General features: G+C 40.3%; 1 protein-coding gene across 14 annotated transcripts in view; it reads left to right on the top strand.

Moving 5' to 3' along the window:
* The window catches only part of SGMS2 (sphingomyelin synthase 2), an 88,869-nt gene that overhangs the window by 64,858 nt on the left and 7,416 nt on the right, over positions 1-16,595 (top strand). For 10 of the 14 annotated variants that reach the window (XM_055342373.1, XM_055342382.1, XM_055342379.1 and 7 more), the window contains 4 exons: positions 1,384-1,563; positions 2,391-3,087; positions 6,920-7,037; positions 12,394-12,547. In XM_055342373.1, coding sequence (XP_055198348.1) covers positions 2,633-3,087; positions 6,920-7,037; positions 12,394-12,547 — 727 coding nt within the window. In that variant the 5' untranslated portion in view covers positions 1,384-1,563; positions 2,391-2,632. The remainder of the gene's footprint in view (positions 1-1,383; positions 1,564-2,390; positions 3,088-6,919; positions 7,038-12,393; positions 12,548-16,595) is intronic. The other 4 variants (XM_055342383.1, XM_055342381.1, XM_055342380.1 and 1 more) reach the window with 1 other exon arrangement.

The raw sequence follows: 16,595 nt of genomic DNA, 5'->3' as shown, positions 1-16,595 counted from the left end.
CCAGGAGCACAAAGCTCTTCATGATTAATTATTTCAGTCATCTTCACAGTTGTCCCATGAGGTGGGTGGCTGAGTGCTTCCTCTTAGGGAAGAGAAAAAAAACAAACAAACAGGTAACTCATTGGATTTTCTTCTGTTCTACATTCTATGTTCTAGAACGGGATACCTACCTTATAAAGCCTGTCAGTATGTTCACCATTGGACCAGGGCTTCAAAAAATCACAGGCTTCTTTCACATATGAACACCAGGCTAGGAGCAGATGTGGAATAGTAAAGTTGGGAGGGAATTTTGAGGAGTTTGGTAAGATGCTGTGTGTGGGTTAGCCTAGACTTGGTGAGGAAGGGCAATGGCTGAGTTAGTGTTTTGGCGTCTCTGTTAGAAGTGGTGATTCATGGTGTCAGAAGTTTGTTTTTGCAAATATCTTCACTAATGCTTCCCACAACACTGTGCTAGGGTTCTACAAAGAGTATCTGTCAATTCTCGTTTCTAGAGAGGGGCACTGGTCCTTTCACATCCTACTCTCGTGTGTTAGTGGCTGTGGTTTTTCACAGGGATCAGATATCTGCTGCTCAGCGATAACTCTAGCCCCTCTCCATCCTCCAGTGACCCTCCATCTCTCTCCAATTCAACTTTCCTCATGCTCTCACTTCCCCGGAGAAGGACAGTGCCTCTCTGTAGACACATCGGTCCGGGGAGTAGGGATAGAACTAAAACTGTGTTTGTTTTGTTTTTTTTTTTTTGCTAAAAGATTTATTTGGAAGAGAGAGAATGAACAGGAGGGGCAAGTGGAGGGGCCTGGGAGAGAATCTCAAGTCGACTCTGCACAGACCCTGATGTACAGTTCCATCTCATGACCCTGAGATCACCATTCTGAGCCAAAACCAAGAGTCGGATGCTTAACCGACTGTGCCATCCAGGCGCCCCTAAAGCTACATTTTTATCTAGTGATCCCCTCATCCTTTCTTTTATAATATGCCTTTCTGTCTACTTAAGGAGTTTTTTTTTCACATGAGTTCTGTCTCTCCAATCAGACTGCAAGCTCTTTGAATGAACGTCCACCATGGTTTTTAAACTCCTTTTAATTCCTGCCCCGTTGCTCCTTCAGCGCTAGCGTTTTCAGGTGCACAGTAGACACTTGTGGTAGCTCTATTTGCTATCTATACTGTCAACAAATATTCCCTGTACTTACTATGCCATTTTAACTTTTCCCCTTTTTCTTTCATTAAATAAAGGCTTAGCTGTCCCACTTTGAGTTTTTAATCTCCCTGTTTTTTTCCCGAAGTTCCCCTGAAAGGGAGGTCTTTAAAATGTGAAGAATTATGCTTGAGTTGTGCAGTGTACTCAGGGCGGGGACTAATTATGAGGTTTGAAAACCTCTTCAGGTGGCCGGGTTCGGCAGCATGACGAAAATACTGCTTTCCTAAATTGAGAACAGCTGGGGCTGTGTTGCCAACAAGTATAAAAGAGTTGGTGCCGGTGCTCTGTGTTGGGAAGAAGTCTTTGCTCTCTGGACCTCGTGGAGCTTAAGCCGAAGGCACCCTTTCCTCATCCGTGTCATGGTGGTGAGTGCCTGGAGCTGGTCTCTGGGTGTCAGTTTCTGTTGTCTGGTAGATGATGTGGTGGTTGTCTCAAAATGTTCCTTACTGGTTTGCCATGCCAGTTGTGATATTTTATCTTTCAAGTTACAGATAGAATGCGTTCCCTCAGTAAGACACAGATAGCTAAGGTTTTGTGTATCTTTTCACTGTATTATTTTGAAGGCTGTCAGCTTTCCTGGTATATGGTGTGCATCTCTACATATAAACGGATAAACCTAGGCAGTGCCATTTCAAGTATCTTGAATGTGTGGTCCTCAAATCTGTTCTGAAAAGTGGTCACCTGAAGAGACTCCAGGTTTTTAAGGAGAATGTAAAAAATGGGCTCATTGACCAGTGGAAAGAGTAACAGTTATTCAGTGCATGTGAGCAACTCATCACAGTTTTGGTTCTTCCAGGTTCATAGAAAAGCTGCAGTCTTAGGAAAGAGTGATGTGATCTCCAGAGAGGTTCTAGCTTATTGTGACTTCATGGTTAGCAACAAGTAATAGTGTCTGATGAAGTGTTTGCAAAGTTGGATCCTTATTTCTATTTAAAGAAATTTTAAAGGAATTGATTATTAAAATGTTCCTATTTATACTGACATCACCTCAAAAAGAGACAAGAATTCCAAGATAAAACAACGCAATATTTTATAAATAAACTCCGTCTCAACAGCTTTAACCATGTTCTGACAATATATTTATATAAAGAAATGGCTTTGGTATTTCCTTATTTTGACAATCTTTTTGTTTGGATGGTTGACAAGTGGACAAGCACGGTTTCTGAACATAATTTTTGTTTTATTTTTGCAGGTGGGATAGTGACACCTTTGGGAAAAAGAAAATTGGTTTCCCCTCTTGAAAGTGGCGAGTGTACAGCAGGTAGCTGCATGGAGGGAACAGTAATCAGATGGCTACCTTCTACCTTTTGTGCTAGGAAACAAAATCAGTTATAGGAATCCATGTTGATCTCAGAAATAGAAAGATTTAAAACCGTTAAGTTTGCACAAAGAACAAGAACTTTACCATCTTTTTGATCCGAAGATTGGAGAACAATGGATATTATAGAGACAGCAAAACTTGAAGAACATATGGAAAATCAAACCAATGATCCTGCAAATACTTACACGAGACCTGCTGAGCCTCCCGAAGAAGAAAACAAAAATGGCAACAGTAAACCTAAGAGCTTATCCAATGGGTTGCGAAAGGGCACCAAAAAGTACCCAGACTATATCCAAATTGCTATGCCCACTGAATCAAGGAACAAATTTCCCCTGGAGTGGTGGAAAACAGGTATTGCCTTCGTGTATGCTCTTTTCAACCTCGTCTTAACAACCGTTATGATCACAGTTGTACACGAAAGAGTGCCTCCCAAGGAGCTCAGCCCTCCACTACCAGACAAGTTTTTTGATTACATTGATCGGGTAAAATGGGCATTTTCTGTATCAGAAATAAATGGGATTATATTAGTTGGACTATGGATCACCCAGTGGCTGTTCCTGAGATACAAGTAAGTAGGTCTACTAATTATGGGGCTTGCCATAAGTCTGTATTTAAGGGGGTAGATGTGTAATTGAAATGGTCTTCCTCAGTTTTGTCTGATAAATTCAGTCCTATCCAGGCATTTGATGACAGGAAGCAATGGAAGGATCTACCTCATTGAATAAATAAGCATTTAAAAAGCAACTGTGTATGAGAGGTAACCATGAGGATGCTATGGATATATCATGGTCGGTGATTCAGAGTTGATTAATTCAAGGTGCAGTTCCTGATTTCAAGTAACTCAGTGCTGTGGTATCTGCATGATAAATCAAGAGGCTTGGAGAGGAATAACATTCACTTCATCATGCTTTTGTTATTTTAGGCCTTTAACAGGTGGGGAATGGAGTTGCCTGCGAACTTGCCTCTCTTACTCATAGTGTGATGACTATATCAGTCTATAGTCAATAGCATTCCTTGAGGTTTGCTTCTATTCAGGAGTTCTCAAATTTTACATTTCTTTTTATTTTACGTATTAGCAATCCAGTCACAAGAATGTAAGAAACTGAATTTAGACGTGGGTCCATGTGGTTTGGGTTTGAGATTTCCGAAGTAAATGTGCTGTCCAGTTTCCCCATGGCACCATAATAGAGCCCTTAGTTCACTGGTTTCAGTCTCCCTGTTTTGGAATAGGGGCAATCAGGAAGTAGGAAAGCCACGTACTTTTGCTTTAAAGGCACTTAAAAATAGGACATAACTCTGAAGTGGTTATTTTTGCTTCCCTATGAAATCTGGCAGCTAGTCTATAAAAACAAGGCCCCTCAATTCCCTTTCCATCTCATTTATCATTCAGATGTTTTGTTCTCTACTAAGATTCTAGCAATTAAGTCCCTAAAATATAAGTTTGATCAAAACATTGCCCATAAACTGAGGCTTTTGAAAATGTTATGTGTACTTAGTCGATACTGTTCAAAAACTCACAAATGGGATTTCTGCATGAATGCCACAAAATTATTTATAGAAGAGAGAACTCATGCTATGTTGTTCTTTCAATTGCTAGCTACTTTGAGAGTAGAATTCAGTCTCTCTTTGCCCAAGAACTCCCCAAACTCACGTTGGCAGTTTTGAAAACCTTGTTCCACAAACTGAACTTGTTCCTAAACATTTTCCTTAGTATGTATAAGTAAAAGGCACCTATCAACTGTCTTTCCCTAGAACTTTTTACTGCCAAAGTTGTTAAGTTATGGTATGCCAAAAACAAACAAGATTTGTTGAACATTAGTGTTTCTCTTTTTGGTGTCTACAACTGACACTGAAAATAAAAGAGCCTACTTAGGCCAAACATGTTTGCTTTCTCCCTTAACTGAGACCAATGTTTTCTTCATCTATATGTGAAAAGAGACATTTTCCAGGGTCTGGTAAGTAACTGGCTTCTATCTAGAATCACAGTCTCAATTTTAACCTTCATCTAGAGAGTTATTATGAGCTGCCTCTCCCTGACTACCCTGTCAAAACATGTGTGGGCGCCACATGTCAAAACTTGTGGGGGCGCCTGGGGGGCTCAGTCAGTTAAGCATCCAATTCTTGATCAGGTCATGATCTCAGAGTCTTAAGATCGAGCCCCATCCAGTTCTGTGCTGGGCATGGAGTCTGCTTAAGATTCTCTCTCCCTCCCTTTCCTTCCACCCCTACCTCCTTGAAACAAACAAACTTCTGGTCACATAGCTGGCCACACATTTTAATTTCTATACTGTTTTGATCACAACCCATTTTCAGGTTGGTTTGTTGGGGAAATCATACCTTTTTTTTTTTTTAAGTTTTGAGGTAGAATTGTATCATATTTTAGCAACTAGTAGAATAATTTTTATAACCTGTTTTGAATAATCCTAGCTAAATGAGAAATCCTACTTACTCTGTCTTGTAAAAGCACCTTCAAAGCTGTGGGGGAAAAATAATTAGGAATGGTTATTTTTCTAAATAGGGTTGCAGAGTGCACATTTTACCTTCTAAGTTAATTTTCAATTCTGAATACAGCTGAACTCAAAATGCCAGAATGAATATAATTGACTCATAATAATTCTTACTTATTACTTCACCTTGTCTAACAGCAAGGAGCACAACACAGTTTAGCGCTCTTTCTGGGTCTGAGGTTGAAGCAAAGGGTGAATTGTTTTTCACTTAACCAAACGGAGAAACTCAGCACTGATTATCACTTACTCCTTTTCAGTACTAGAAACGACAGAGTTAGTATGGCAAGCCTTTGAAAGAAATGGCCTTGCCCTAAAATACTTTCATCTAATAGTCTATTTTTTAAAGATTTACTTATTTATTTAAGAGAGAGTGAGCACGTGCATGAGCAGGGGAGGGGCAGAGGCTGACAGAGAAACAGACTCCCTGCTGAGCAGGGAGCCCAATGCGGGCTCCATCCCAGGACCTCAGGATCATGACCTGAACCAAAGGCAGATGCTTAACCAACTGAGCCACCCAGGTGCCCCTCATCTAATAGTCTAGGTAGTTTTCTTCTCTATATTTTGACCCCAGAAATCCTGGAATATTCTTAAAATAGCTACTGGAAACAGGCAACTAAAATTATATTCGTACATAATCCTGTAAATTAGAATTCCCAGCGGTTACCTGAATTAGACTTTGATCCACATCAGACCACAATCTTTAGAGAAAACTAAAAATATGCCACATGCCTGAAACTGCCTAGTTTTCCAGAAGTCTTTTATCAGTATTAGTTTTGAAAGTTTGAGAGCCCCAAAAATGAGAGACCTGTAGTAATACAGTTTATGTGCTAGGGAAGTTACAACTATCAATTCTAGGGGCTTTCTGGACCCCACCCATTTCAGAATCCCCAGAACCCAGTTTATAGACCCACCCCTAATTACACAGTAGAAAATGAGTTGTCCTCTTCAGCTGGACATAAGGACACTCAGAACCCTTGAAGCCCATTCAAATACACATGAGGCAGTGGTGCAAACAGGGAGAGCCTTTCCCATCTCAGAGGACAATGTGCACAAAGTCAAAACCACTGGGAACCACTGCCTTGGAGTTAGGACTCAGTGGTACCGGACAGGGACTGGTGTTAATCAAGACCACTGTCCCCACCAATATAAAGTATAAAAGGACTTAAGGGATTTTTTTTTTTTTACCTTTTTTGATCAAGGTTGAACAAAACAAGGGTAAACTGATCAGTTTACAGCTTTACCATTAAATGTCCATAAATGCACAGGGTGCTTTGGACATTTTCAAAATATAATTCTCTGAAAATCTATATAGTCATAGACAAAATAGTTCGTGCCCAAGTTGTGAAGATACTTTTGGATGGTCTCCAAATAAAACTTGCTTATATAACCTAGGTTAAATTAGTTGTCCCATTTCCCTATGTGTCCAATTATGTAATATCACCTTAGTTCATTAGTTAATTCCTCTGTGACTGTGGCTCATTTATACCTTTGCTATGCTCTCAAGAGAAGGTTTTATTAATGCGGTGAGTTGACTGAAAACATAGAGCAGTTCATTGAATTCTTTGGCAGAGAGTGACTTTTTAAGTATAGGTGGTTGTCTAGAAGCCTTAATCTACTATAATGTCCTCCCTCTACAGATCTTCCTTTTGGGTCCTAACCCACCTAGATTTATTATAATAGGTGAACCTTTGTTTCTGAAAACTGCAGTGTGACCTCTCCATGGAATTGTAGGTGTGGGCCGTTCACATGTAAGTCTTTTGAGCTATGAAACTGTGGTCTATTAATGCTACTCTGTATTGATTATCCTTTATTCTGTTAAACGTTGTTTTATATTACATTAGGAGGAGAAACAAGGAGTAAACCTGTTTTTCCCTATTCCTATTTTTCCTTTAGGTCAATAGTAGGACGTAGATTCTTTTTTATCATTGGAACTTTATACCTGTATCGCTGTATCACAATGTACGTTACTACTCTTCCTGTGCCTGGAATGCATTTTCAGTGTGCCCCAAAGGTAAGCACCTCAGAGTTAGCATGTAGAGATGAAGAAAGCTGTTATTGAACACCTGCTTGCTGTATGATATGTTAGACCTTTTTATAGGTATTAACCTATACTTTTTGTTTCTCTTTGGATTTGGGGGGAAGAAGTTCAAATATGTTCATAAAATATGTATCTTTGTGCATCAGAAATTCATTTTCTGCTAACTAAAAGTTACAGTGGGGTGTTCAACTCTGGTTTTTTGCCTTCTCACTTATTCATTCATGCACTCATTCAGGCTGCAAGTGTTAAGCTCCTGTTATGTACCAGGCCAGGCTCTATAACAACAGCAATGACCAAAGCAAAGTTCTTCTTCAAGAGCTTATATTCCTGCGATGTGTACGGAACTAGAGGGTATTATGCTGAGTGAAATAAGTCAATCGGAGAAGGACACTAACCATATGGTTTCACTCTCATGTGGAATATAAGAAATAGTGAAAGGGATTATAAGGGAAAGGAGAGGAACTGAGTTTGAAAAATTAGAGAGGGAGACAAACCATGAGAAACTTCTAACTCTGGGAAACAAAGGGTTGCAGAAGGGGAGGTGGGTGGGGAGATGGAGTAGCTGGGTGACAGGCACTGAGGAGGGCACTTGATGGGATGAGTACTGGGTGGTATACTATATGCTGGCAAATTGAATTTAAATTAAAAAAATAAAAACCTTATAGTATATTGAGGGATGATAACTGAAAATTAAATGCATAACTTGTAACATGATGATGAGTCAGGTCGCTATTAGATAAAGAACAGAAAAGCTGCATAAGGGTGATGGGACGCTGAGGGTAGACAACTGTATAGAGAAATCAGAAAGGCTTCTATAGTAAGAAAGCATTTGGGCAGGAAATGAGATGAGGAAGTGAGCCCTGTGGATGAGGGGAGCACTAGGCCAAGGAAATAGCTTAGTCACAGTGGATTCAAGGGATGGCAGGAGGCCCATCCCTTGGCTAAGGAGAGGTGGGAAGGGTGGAAGTGGTACAGGCCGTGGGTCCTCTAAGCCCTTGTGGCTCACTGAAGTGAAGAGAAGTCATTTGATTCAGGATGCATTTTGAAGGTAAGGCCAACAAATTGTGCTAATAAGTTGGACATGAGCAAAAGAGAAAGAAGTCAAGGATGACCCCCAAAGTTTTTAGCAAATGGAAAGATAGAATGGCCTTTTGCTGGATACATTGTGGGAATGAGTACTGAAACTGTCTTAAGCAGGATTTACAGTCTCTCCAGGTAGAGTCATTTCTTGAGAGAGCTGTTAATCATCTTAAACCCCAGGATGCCCTGGTTTATAAAAAAAGAAACTTACAAATCATGTGCTTTCTGGACACAGGAATGAAGCCTAACATCATATTTTACTGAACACTAAGCAGATGTCCAAGGTGGAAGGAATAATAGAGTTGTTCTAAGGAAGTCAGTCTCCCTCACCAAATATAGGTGTGGTTTGGAGAAGCTATAATTTTCCAAAGCCATCAAAGCAGAAAGTATCTGTAATTAAAACAGTGTACATATTGAATTTAAACATTGGCTGATTTTTAGTGAAACTAATTTAAGGCATGGGAGAAGTTCAGAAACATAGTAAACATTTCTAAGGGGTCAAAGCTATGTGTTAAATGAAGAAATGGGCACAGAAAAGAAGGCAAGCCCATCCTAGTAATGGATGAGGTTTGCGGAGATGAATTGCTATGATTATAGAAAGAAAGTAAATTAAAGATTATCCTCCTGGGAAGAGTTGCAATTTTCAGAAGCCACATCAGTAAACGTACCACTGGATAACCAAGCTTACAAATACAATGGAAGCTCTGGTGGCATCCTAGCTAATCAGCCCCCATGTTCAGTTGTCAAGACCTCTTCCTGCAGTAGAAGCAGGCTATAGGTGCCTGAGTAATGGTTCGGTAAAACAAACACACAAATCATTTTGACTGGAGGTGATGTGGTGTTACAAAACAGGAGTCAGAATTGTGTTCTAAATGTGGTTCAGCCATGGGCTTTGAGTGCTCCTTAGATTTTTGTGGTTACAAGGCTATTAGGTAATCCACCTGCCTCCTCTGCTGCTGACTTCATAGAATGCCCTTCGTGGCTATGAGAAATGCTGGAACCATGTATGCTGAAACTGCTCACTGTGGGAGGGTGTCCGACATAGTCCTCGATGCCTAATCCAGCTTGTTACTCTGTAGATACGATCACCACAAGTGATTTCACAAGATTGGTGAAATCCTTGGCTTTTGGTTTCCCAGCTGCTCCTCCCTTATCTATTCCTCAGGGCTCACTCTAAATCTTTTTGCTTACAGTTTACTTCAACATACCAATCCAAGTGTTGGGATTCAACCTACCAATCCAAGTCATAAAATCTGTGTTCTGAGAAGAGTGCTTAAATAAATTTGGGCCCAGTTATTGGGACTTGCCTGAAATGATTTAGGTTCTCAAAGCCATTTTGCCATGTACAAGAATGTTGGGCTGGGATAGCTATTGTCCCTTCCCTGAGAAAGCTCACATATCCTCACCCTGGCCATAGGTGCCCAGAGGACTTTTCTTCTGAACTGAAGGCACAGTCTGCAGGGTGAGTTTGCTGGTTCAGCAGCAGCCAAGTTGCACTGTCTTGTACTCTATTGCTGTGGACATGGTGTGCAGAGGTGACAGTGTAAGGACTTAAGAACATGGAGCACCTGTCTGCTCTTGTGATTGAGGCCTCTCCTCTTAGCTGTCTACAACTTCAGTTCCATAGCCTGTCATGGCACAGAAATGGTGTCCAAAAAATGAAATTAATAGGAACTAGAGTCTTAAGTGATGAGGTATAGGGGTCCCAGTGAATTAGAAAAAGACACCATTAATCCCAATTCTCACCATGAGCCTCTCGAACCCTCCCCAGTTTTCTTTCTATCCTCTTTTTTTTTTCTTTTACTTTCTTGAGGGGCTATTTAGCATTTATAATGAATGTGAACTGACAGGATAACAATGATAGGATCGATAATGAATCCCATGCTATCAGAAATCTCCATTCACCCTCTCTGCTGAAAGGAAGAGGGGAAAAGACAGCATGTGTGGCAATAGTTTCTGCTTAGACCTTTGGGCCCATCTGATCCCAGGTAAAGGGACTGATGGCTTCAAGTGTTTCTGCCCTTAGAAAGTTGGGATATGTGAGCAGATTTTAAAAAATGTATTAGAAATGAAGAATGTACTTGAAATGAAGAATAATGTGTCCTTTTAAACTGGAAACACAGCAGTTGGGCAGCATATGTACTTTTTAATTTGATCTCAGTGTTGACAGTTGTTTGTACCATGTGACGAGAAATTCCTGAAGGACTATGATTGATATGATAAAGCACAGGGTTAGAGCCTATCTTCCATATCAAGGGCATATCACATTACGTAGTTTGCAGTATACCTTTCCTGAGGTACACCTGAAATGAGTCCTATGACTCTGTCAGCAGTACTTAATCTTCTAGATCCTGTCTTTTCAAGGTAGGATCACCTGTTACTTGGCATGTTGGTTTGAGGACTATGTTCTGGTTTTGCCACCTGGGCTTGCCCGAAGTAAACTTTTGGAGAAAATGAGTTCTCACCTTACCCTCTAATTGTGGTATGCCATTTTCTCTTGCAGAGTCTTATTCTCAGCTATCAACCAGTCATGGTGTGTTTGCCTTTTTACATGGGTCATCTGAATACCAGAAAGCTTTCCAGATCCAGATGATTTTTTTTTTAAATCAGGAAGGTTCTAGGCTCCCCAATAGTGATGTTTTAGGCAAGGAATCCTGTCCCGATTCCTATTGTAATGGATAGGATGATTTTCCACTTCCTTTAGAGGCTAACTGAATCTCCCAGACTCTCCTCCCATCTATCTGTAAGCATCCTATCCACCTTCAACCCTTTGCATCCACTTAGGCAGGATACTGCCTGTCTTTACCACCTGTTTAACCACCATCATGGCTAAACTGGCCATGCTTCAGGGACCAGTTGCCCAAAAGAATCATCATTCTGTATAAAAGGCAACATGTCATAGAACTGTCCCCCTAGGTCCCAAATGAATAGTCCCTAGTGGTCTTTCTGTATTTCTCTTCTTATGTGTACTATTACCTAACTATATTTCTGACTATCATTTTTTTATTTTCTAAGTCTATTCACCTGATACTAGATTGATCTGAAACCCTCTATCTGGGTCCCAAGTTTCAGTATTTCAATTTTCCATGCCTAACATTTTTTTTTTTTAAGATTTATTTATTTAGGGCAGCCCGGGTGGCTCAGCGGTTTAGTGCCCCCTTCAGCCCAGGGCCTGATCCTGGGGACCCGGGATCAAGTCCCATGTCGGGCTCCCTGCATGGAGCCTGCTTCTCCCTCTGCCTGTGTCTCTGCCTCTCTCTCTCTTTTTTTTTAAAAGATTTATTTATTCATGAGATATACAGAGAGAGAGAGGCAGAGACACAGGTAGAGGGAGAAGCAGGCTCCCCACAGGGAGCCCAATGCGGGACTCAATCTGGGATCCCAGGATCACAACCTGAGCCGAAGGCAGGTGCCCAACTGCTGAGCCACCCAGGTGTCCCTCCATGCCTACCATTTTGACCAACTCAGTCTGCTACTGTTTCTTATATACTTAAGTTTTAATGAGATATAAACTTTTGACCATTGGGCCAAACTCCTGTCCTAGCCCATCATTTTTTCCTGTCATCATTGTAGCCTCTAGGGGCTTCTACACTGTTGTCCAAGGGAGCTCTCTCTTCTGACACTTTGCAACAGCACACAGATTATTTCCTTGGAGGATATTTTTCCTGAGCAAAGCTATTCCTTTTTAAAGCTGTCAATACATCTCTAGTCTGTCACTTTCAAACCTATTTAAATTATGTAATGTGTTGCAACTCCCCTTCTTAAGTGTAAATGTCTTGATCAGATATTAATACAGCTGTATGCACACTTTAGGCTGCCCACTTAACACAAGGTCCCCCGAATACACTTTAGAATATTAGTAATGTGGCATTCAGCTGAATCAAATATTAACCATCCGAAACCCTGACTTCCCCCTACAAAGAGGAAAGAAAGTAGCTTTGATCTTTTTAGTGCATAGCTGTGGTGAGGTCATTGGTTATTAATATTTTTAAAAGCTTTGCCCAAGGACACACCACCACCATAACATATTAATAGTAACATCCTGAATAATTTAAAACGTGTCACTAAAACTTGCCAGTGCAACAAATAAACCCTAATTTGAGGAGCTTCCCCCTTGGACTCTTTTTGGCTTTTTAGGTTAAAAAGAAAAAAAAAAAACACAGCCTGGTAGCCTAAGTACCGTACAAATTAGGCTGAAGTGTGATTTTATTGGCTTGTAAAGTTTCTTCCTGATATTTTTGTCATTCAGCTCAACGGAGACTCTCAGGCAAAAATACAACGGATTCTACGATTGATTTCTGGTGGTGGATTGTCCATAACTGGATCCCATATCTTGTGTGGAGACTTCCTCTTCAGTGGTCACACTGTTGTGCTGACACTTACTTATTTGTTCATCAAAGAATGTGAGTACTAACTCCTTCCCATTCTGTTGACCAATGGGAGGGATTCCTAGGCCTGGAAACTGTTGGGAACCCTTATTCCTTTGGGATTGATAGCTGTGAAACAGACAGGTATGTGCCTGCGTGTGTGTATGTGTGTGTGTATTTAAATGATTTCCGCTAGTTCTATGTGATTTGGACACTGGAGGCTTAAGACTTGACCCTTGGATCCTCTGAGATTTAGCATGCCTCCACAATATCTCCCTCCTTGGTTAGAACTTCTCAAGGTCTGAAAAGCTATTTTAGTGTTGCAGCTAAGAAGAACACAGTGTTGTTTATTGCAAACAGGATCAGTGTACTGGAAAGCCAAATGTAAATGACTTAGGAGCAAAACTTCCATTGTAATGAACTTCCATTCTTCTAAATAATTTACTGCTTTCCCCTTTTTTTAGATATTTTCTTGTCCCATTCCAATTTCATCATTTTCTAGCTGACTCCTATGATTTAATAGGCATCTTCAAGGAACATTTTGCCAATATCGATCACTTTTGTTGTACAAAACAACATGGAGGCAAGAATGTGAAGTATCTTTCCATATTTATATGCTTAATCCCCATTATACAAAATCCTTGTGTATCCTATCAACTTTCATGGCTGTTATAATGTCTCCTTCATCATGAGGTCTGTATTTTAGTTGCCTGGCAGATCCAATTAATGTGGATTTCTGAGGGTTTGATTTAATTAGATCCATTATGTCAAAGTCCTTTCAAAGTGAGTGATACTTTTTCCTTTATTTTTGCAAATCTGGTTAACCTTCCCCTTTAGCCTTTAGTTCCAGTATACTCCACAGTGTTTTATAGAGCTTTATCTCAACTTTCTTTGCTTACTCAACATTGGAAAGAGGTCTTTTGGTGAGGCCCAGCAGAAGGATATATTAGGCTGAAGTGTGATTTTATTTTGGCGAGGCCCAGCAGAAGGACATAGGTCTTCTGCTCTGTTGTCCTGCTTTTCCCACCCTCTCTTGGCCTATCATTAATCCAAATATGTTTAGCCTCTCCTAATAGCAGTATGGACATCAGTTTATCTGTCAGTGGTGCGTAAGTTAGATCTTGTCCCATAGATTTCTCGGGGTCTTAGGTTTAAGTTCTACTTTGAGAGTATCATGACAAAGAGTTGAGATTCTCTACAAAGAGTTGAGATTCTCTACCAAAAAGATGGAGTCCTTTTTTGGTAAAAATTGTGTCACTTCTGAGTTGTTTCCTTCATAAATGCTACCTACACTCTTAGGGTACAGAGAGTAGCATGTCAAGTGCACAGCCTTCATTATACCTGACTTTTTTATGGTGGAGGGTGTTCTGGACATTTCCCCTTATTTCTACCCTCACCTTTACACTGTGGGAGGTGGTAATAGGAAGAAACCGGAGTCTGTTTCTTTTTTTTTTTTTTTTAAGATTTTTATTTATTTGTTTGTTTATTTATTTATTTGTTTATTTATTGAGAGAGAGAGAGAGAGAGAGAGAGAGAGGGACAGGCAGAGGGAGAAGCTGGCTCCATGCAGGGAGCCTGACGTGGGACTCAATCCCCGGTCTCCAGAATCAGGCCCTGGGCTGAAGATGGCACTAAACCACTGAGCCACCCGGGCTGCCCCCTGAGTCTGTTTCTGCACCAGTATCAAGGGGTTATCTCTTCCAATGTCATTGTCTACATATCTAATACCTAGTTGTTGGTTATGATGAGCCAATAGAGTGATCTGTGTTATGATTCTAACTCTAGCTTTTGTTGGGAAAAGTTCCCCCTATGTGTAAGATCAATTATTTTCCAGTCCAGAGGTGTCCTTGAGTTGTAGGAACTTCTCTCTCCCTCTCTCTCTCTCTCTCTCTCTCTCTTTTAAAATTTTAGTTATTTGAGAGAGAGAGCACAAGCAGGAGGAGCAGCAGAAGGAGAGGGAGAAACAGACTCCCACCAAGCAGGGAGCCCAACACAGGGCTTGATCCCAGGGTCCAGGGATCATCACCTGAGCCAAAGGCAAAAGCCCAACCAACTGAGCCACCCAGGTGCCTATAGTTGCTTCTCTCTAATATGAAAATCATAAGAAACTTATAGAAAAAGATGAGGGTGAGGAGGAGTTGCATGCTGGAGTAAAGCTGTCATGGGTTCAAAGTAATGAAGAGTACCACCCCAGGAAACTGAAGGCCAATTTTTTTAAATAACCAAAGACCAAGCGATGTTAACAATAATGGCAAAGGGACATAATGCTCTGTGCCAGACACTATTCTAAGCCCCTGATGCAAAATAACTCATTTAATCCTGTAGCCACCCCATAAGGGAAGCACTGTTTTCCCCATTTTTCAAAGAAGAAATGTAAACATAGAAATAGTGAAGTATTCCCACAGTCCCCAGTTGGTAATTAGAAGGTAGGGTATTCAGACTCAAGCAGGCTGACTCTAGAGGTTATGCTGTTAATTTCTTGGCTCTCTTTAGAATATTTGGGAACCCAACCAAGTAGTCTGATCTCATAAAATTGCTAAGGAACAGTTTGAGTATATTGCTCATTATTGTTTTTCTCCTTGAGAGTAATAGCAAAGCAACTTGTGATTATTTTTATGTTTTAATGAAGGCTATGCAGTATGTAGAGAGATTTTCTTCCCACGACATGATTTTGGCTTGAGGTTTTTAAAACTTTCTAAGTTTATATACAGCAGTGAAAGAACTATATTCTGATTTTTCTAGTTTTTGGTGAGAAATGAAACAGCAAATCTCTAATGCTTAATAGAAACCCAACTCTAGAGTCAGTTCTGTACATAAATGGAGCATTCCATGTTTGTGCTTGTTTCCTATGCAATTAGGAAAAAACATCACTTTCTAAATTATACCATGTGTTATTGTTCTGAGTAAGCAGTGGTTCCAGTGGTTTCTTTGAGCAGTCTGCTTCTAGAATTAAATGTATCTTTCATATATTTTTTGTTTTCCTGCCTTTTGATCTGTTTGGTCTCCTTCCTATTTTCCTCAGTTGTCATGAATAGATTTGAATGTCATCAAGAGAACAGATGAAAACAGGAACAGGACCATTTTATAGGCTTTACAGAGGGGGGCTTTACACAGTTGTGCAAATACTATCCCTGGGACCTAGGTTCCTTATAAAGGAACAGAAAGTCCATTGTCTGTAAGATTATTCAATGACACCTAGGACTAGGATCTCACACAGACAAACGGAGTGAATTAATATTTGTATCATCATCTTTCAGCTCAACGTTATCCCTATGGTAAAATGGAAAAGCAGAAAGGGATTACCATTTTCCCATTTCTACTTCAAAATAATTTAAATTAAATGTTTTCTTTGAGTCAGCCAGTGTTCTCAGTTAGTGTGCAGTGGTCCCAAAGTGGTAGCATAATTGGGAGTATATTTTTGTGGAAGAGCAGTATTCGTATTTCCAGCCACTCCTAAAACTTCATTTTCAGCTCCACAAGTAGTAAAATGGTCGTTCAGCCCACCTCTTTACTCCTTATCTACTTCAGCTTTGCTTCTTGTGGATAAACGAATACAAAATGGTTTGGGTTTGCCCACAATCAGGAGTTAAACAGTTTTAACTTCTAAGGTAATAAATATCGGGTAACTTATAAGCAAAGGAAGCTGGTTGGTGTGGGAAGGGTGCAGACTGTAGGTCTGTAGAATGCATATTTAGTGAAACATTCTGATTTCTAAATGTTGGTTCAATTTTTAATATTCTTAGCCTAACAGAACAGTTATGGAGCTTGGATCTGGCCACCTGGCTATAAAGGGTAAGGCCTCTTCCAGCTGTAAAATTCTGGAAGTCTATCAGTTATCTGCTAGAACTTAGTGGCAGGATAAACCAACTGGAAAGAAATAAAGGAACACATTCAGAATGTAAAAGTCAGACTTTCCAGTGCAAGTACAGGTTTATTATCTCTCTGTTTCAATTGGGACCAAAAGAGCAACAGCTTTTTCACCAAAAAAAAAATATTTTTCATTTGAATGATACCTGATTTGGTATTTCATCTAAATTTCTGGAAATATGGACAGCCCGAGTGGCTCAGCGGTTTAGCGCCGCCT

The sequence above is a fragment of the Nyctereutes procyonoides genome, unplaced genomic scaffold (genome assembly GCF_905146905.1).
Source record: "Nyctereutes procyonoides isolate TBG_1078 unplaced genomic scaffold, NYPRO_anot_genome, whole genome shotgun sequence".
Classification (NCBI taxonomy): Eukaryota; Metazoa; Chordata; class Mammalia; order Carnivora; family Canidae; genus Nyctereutes; species Nyctereutes procyonoides.
This window is presented reverse-complemented; position numbering and strand designations above follow the sequence as displayed.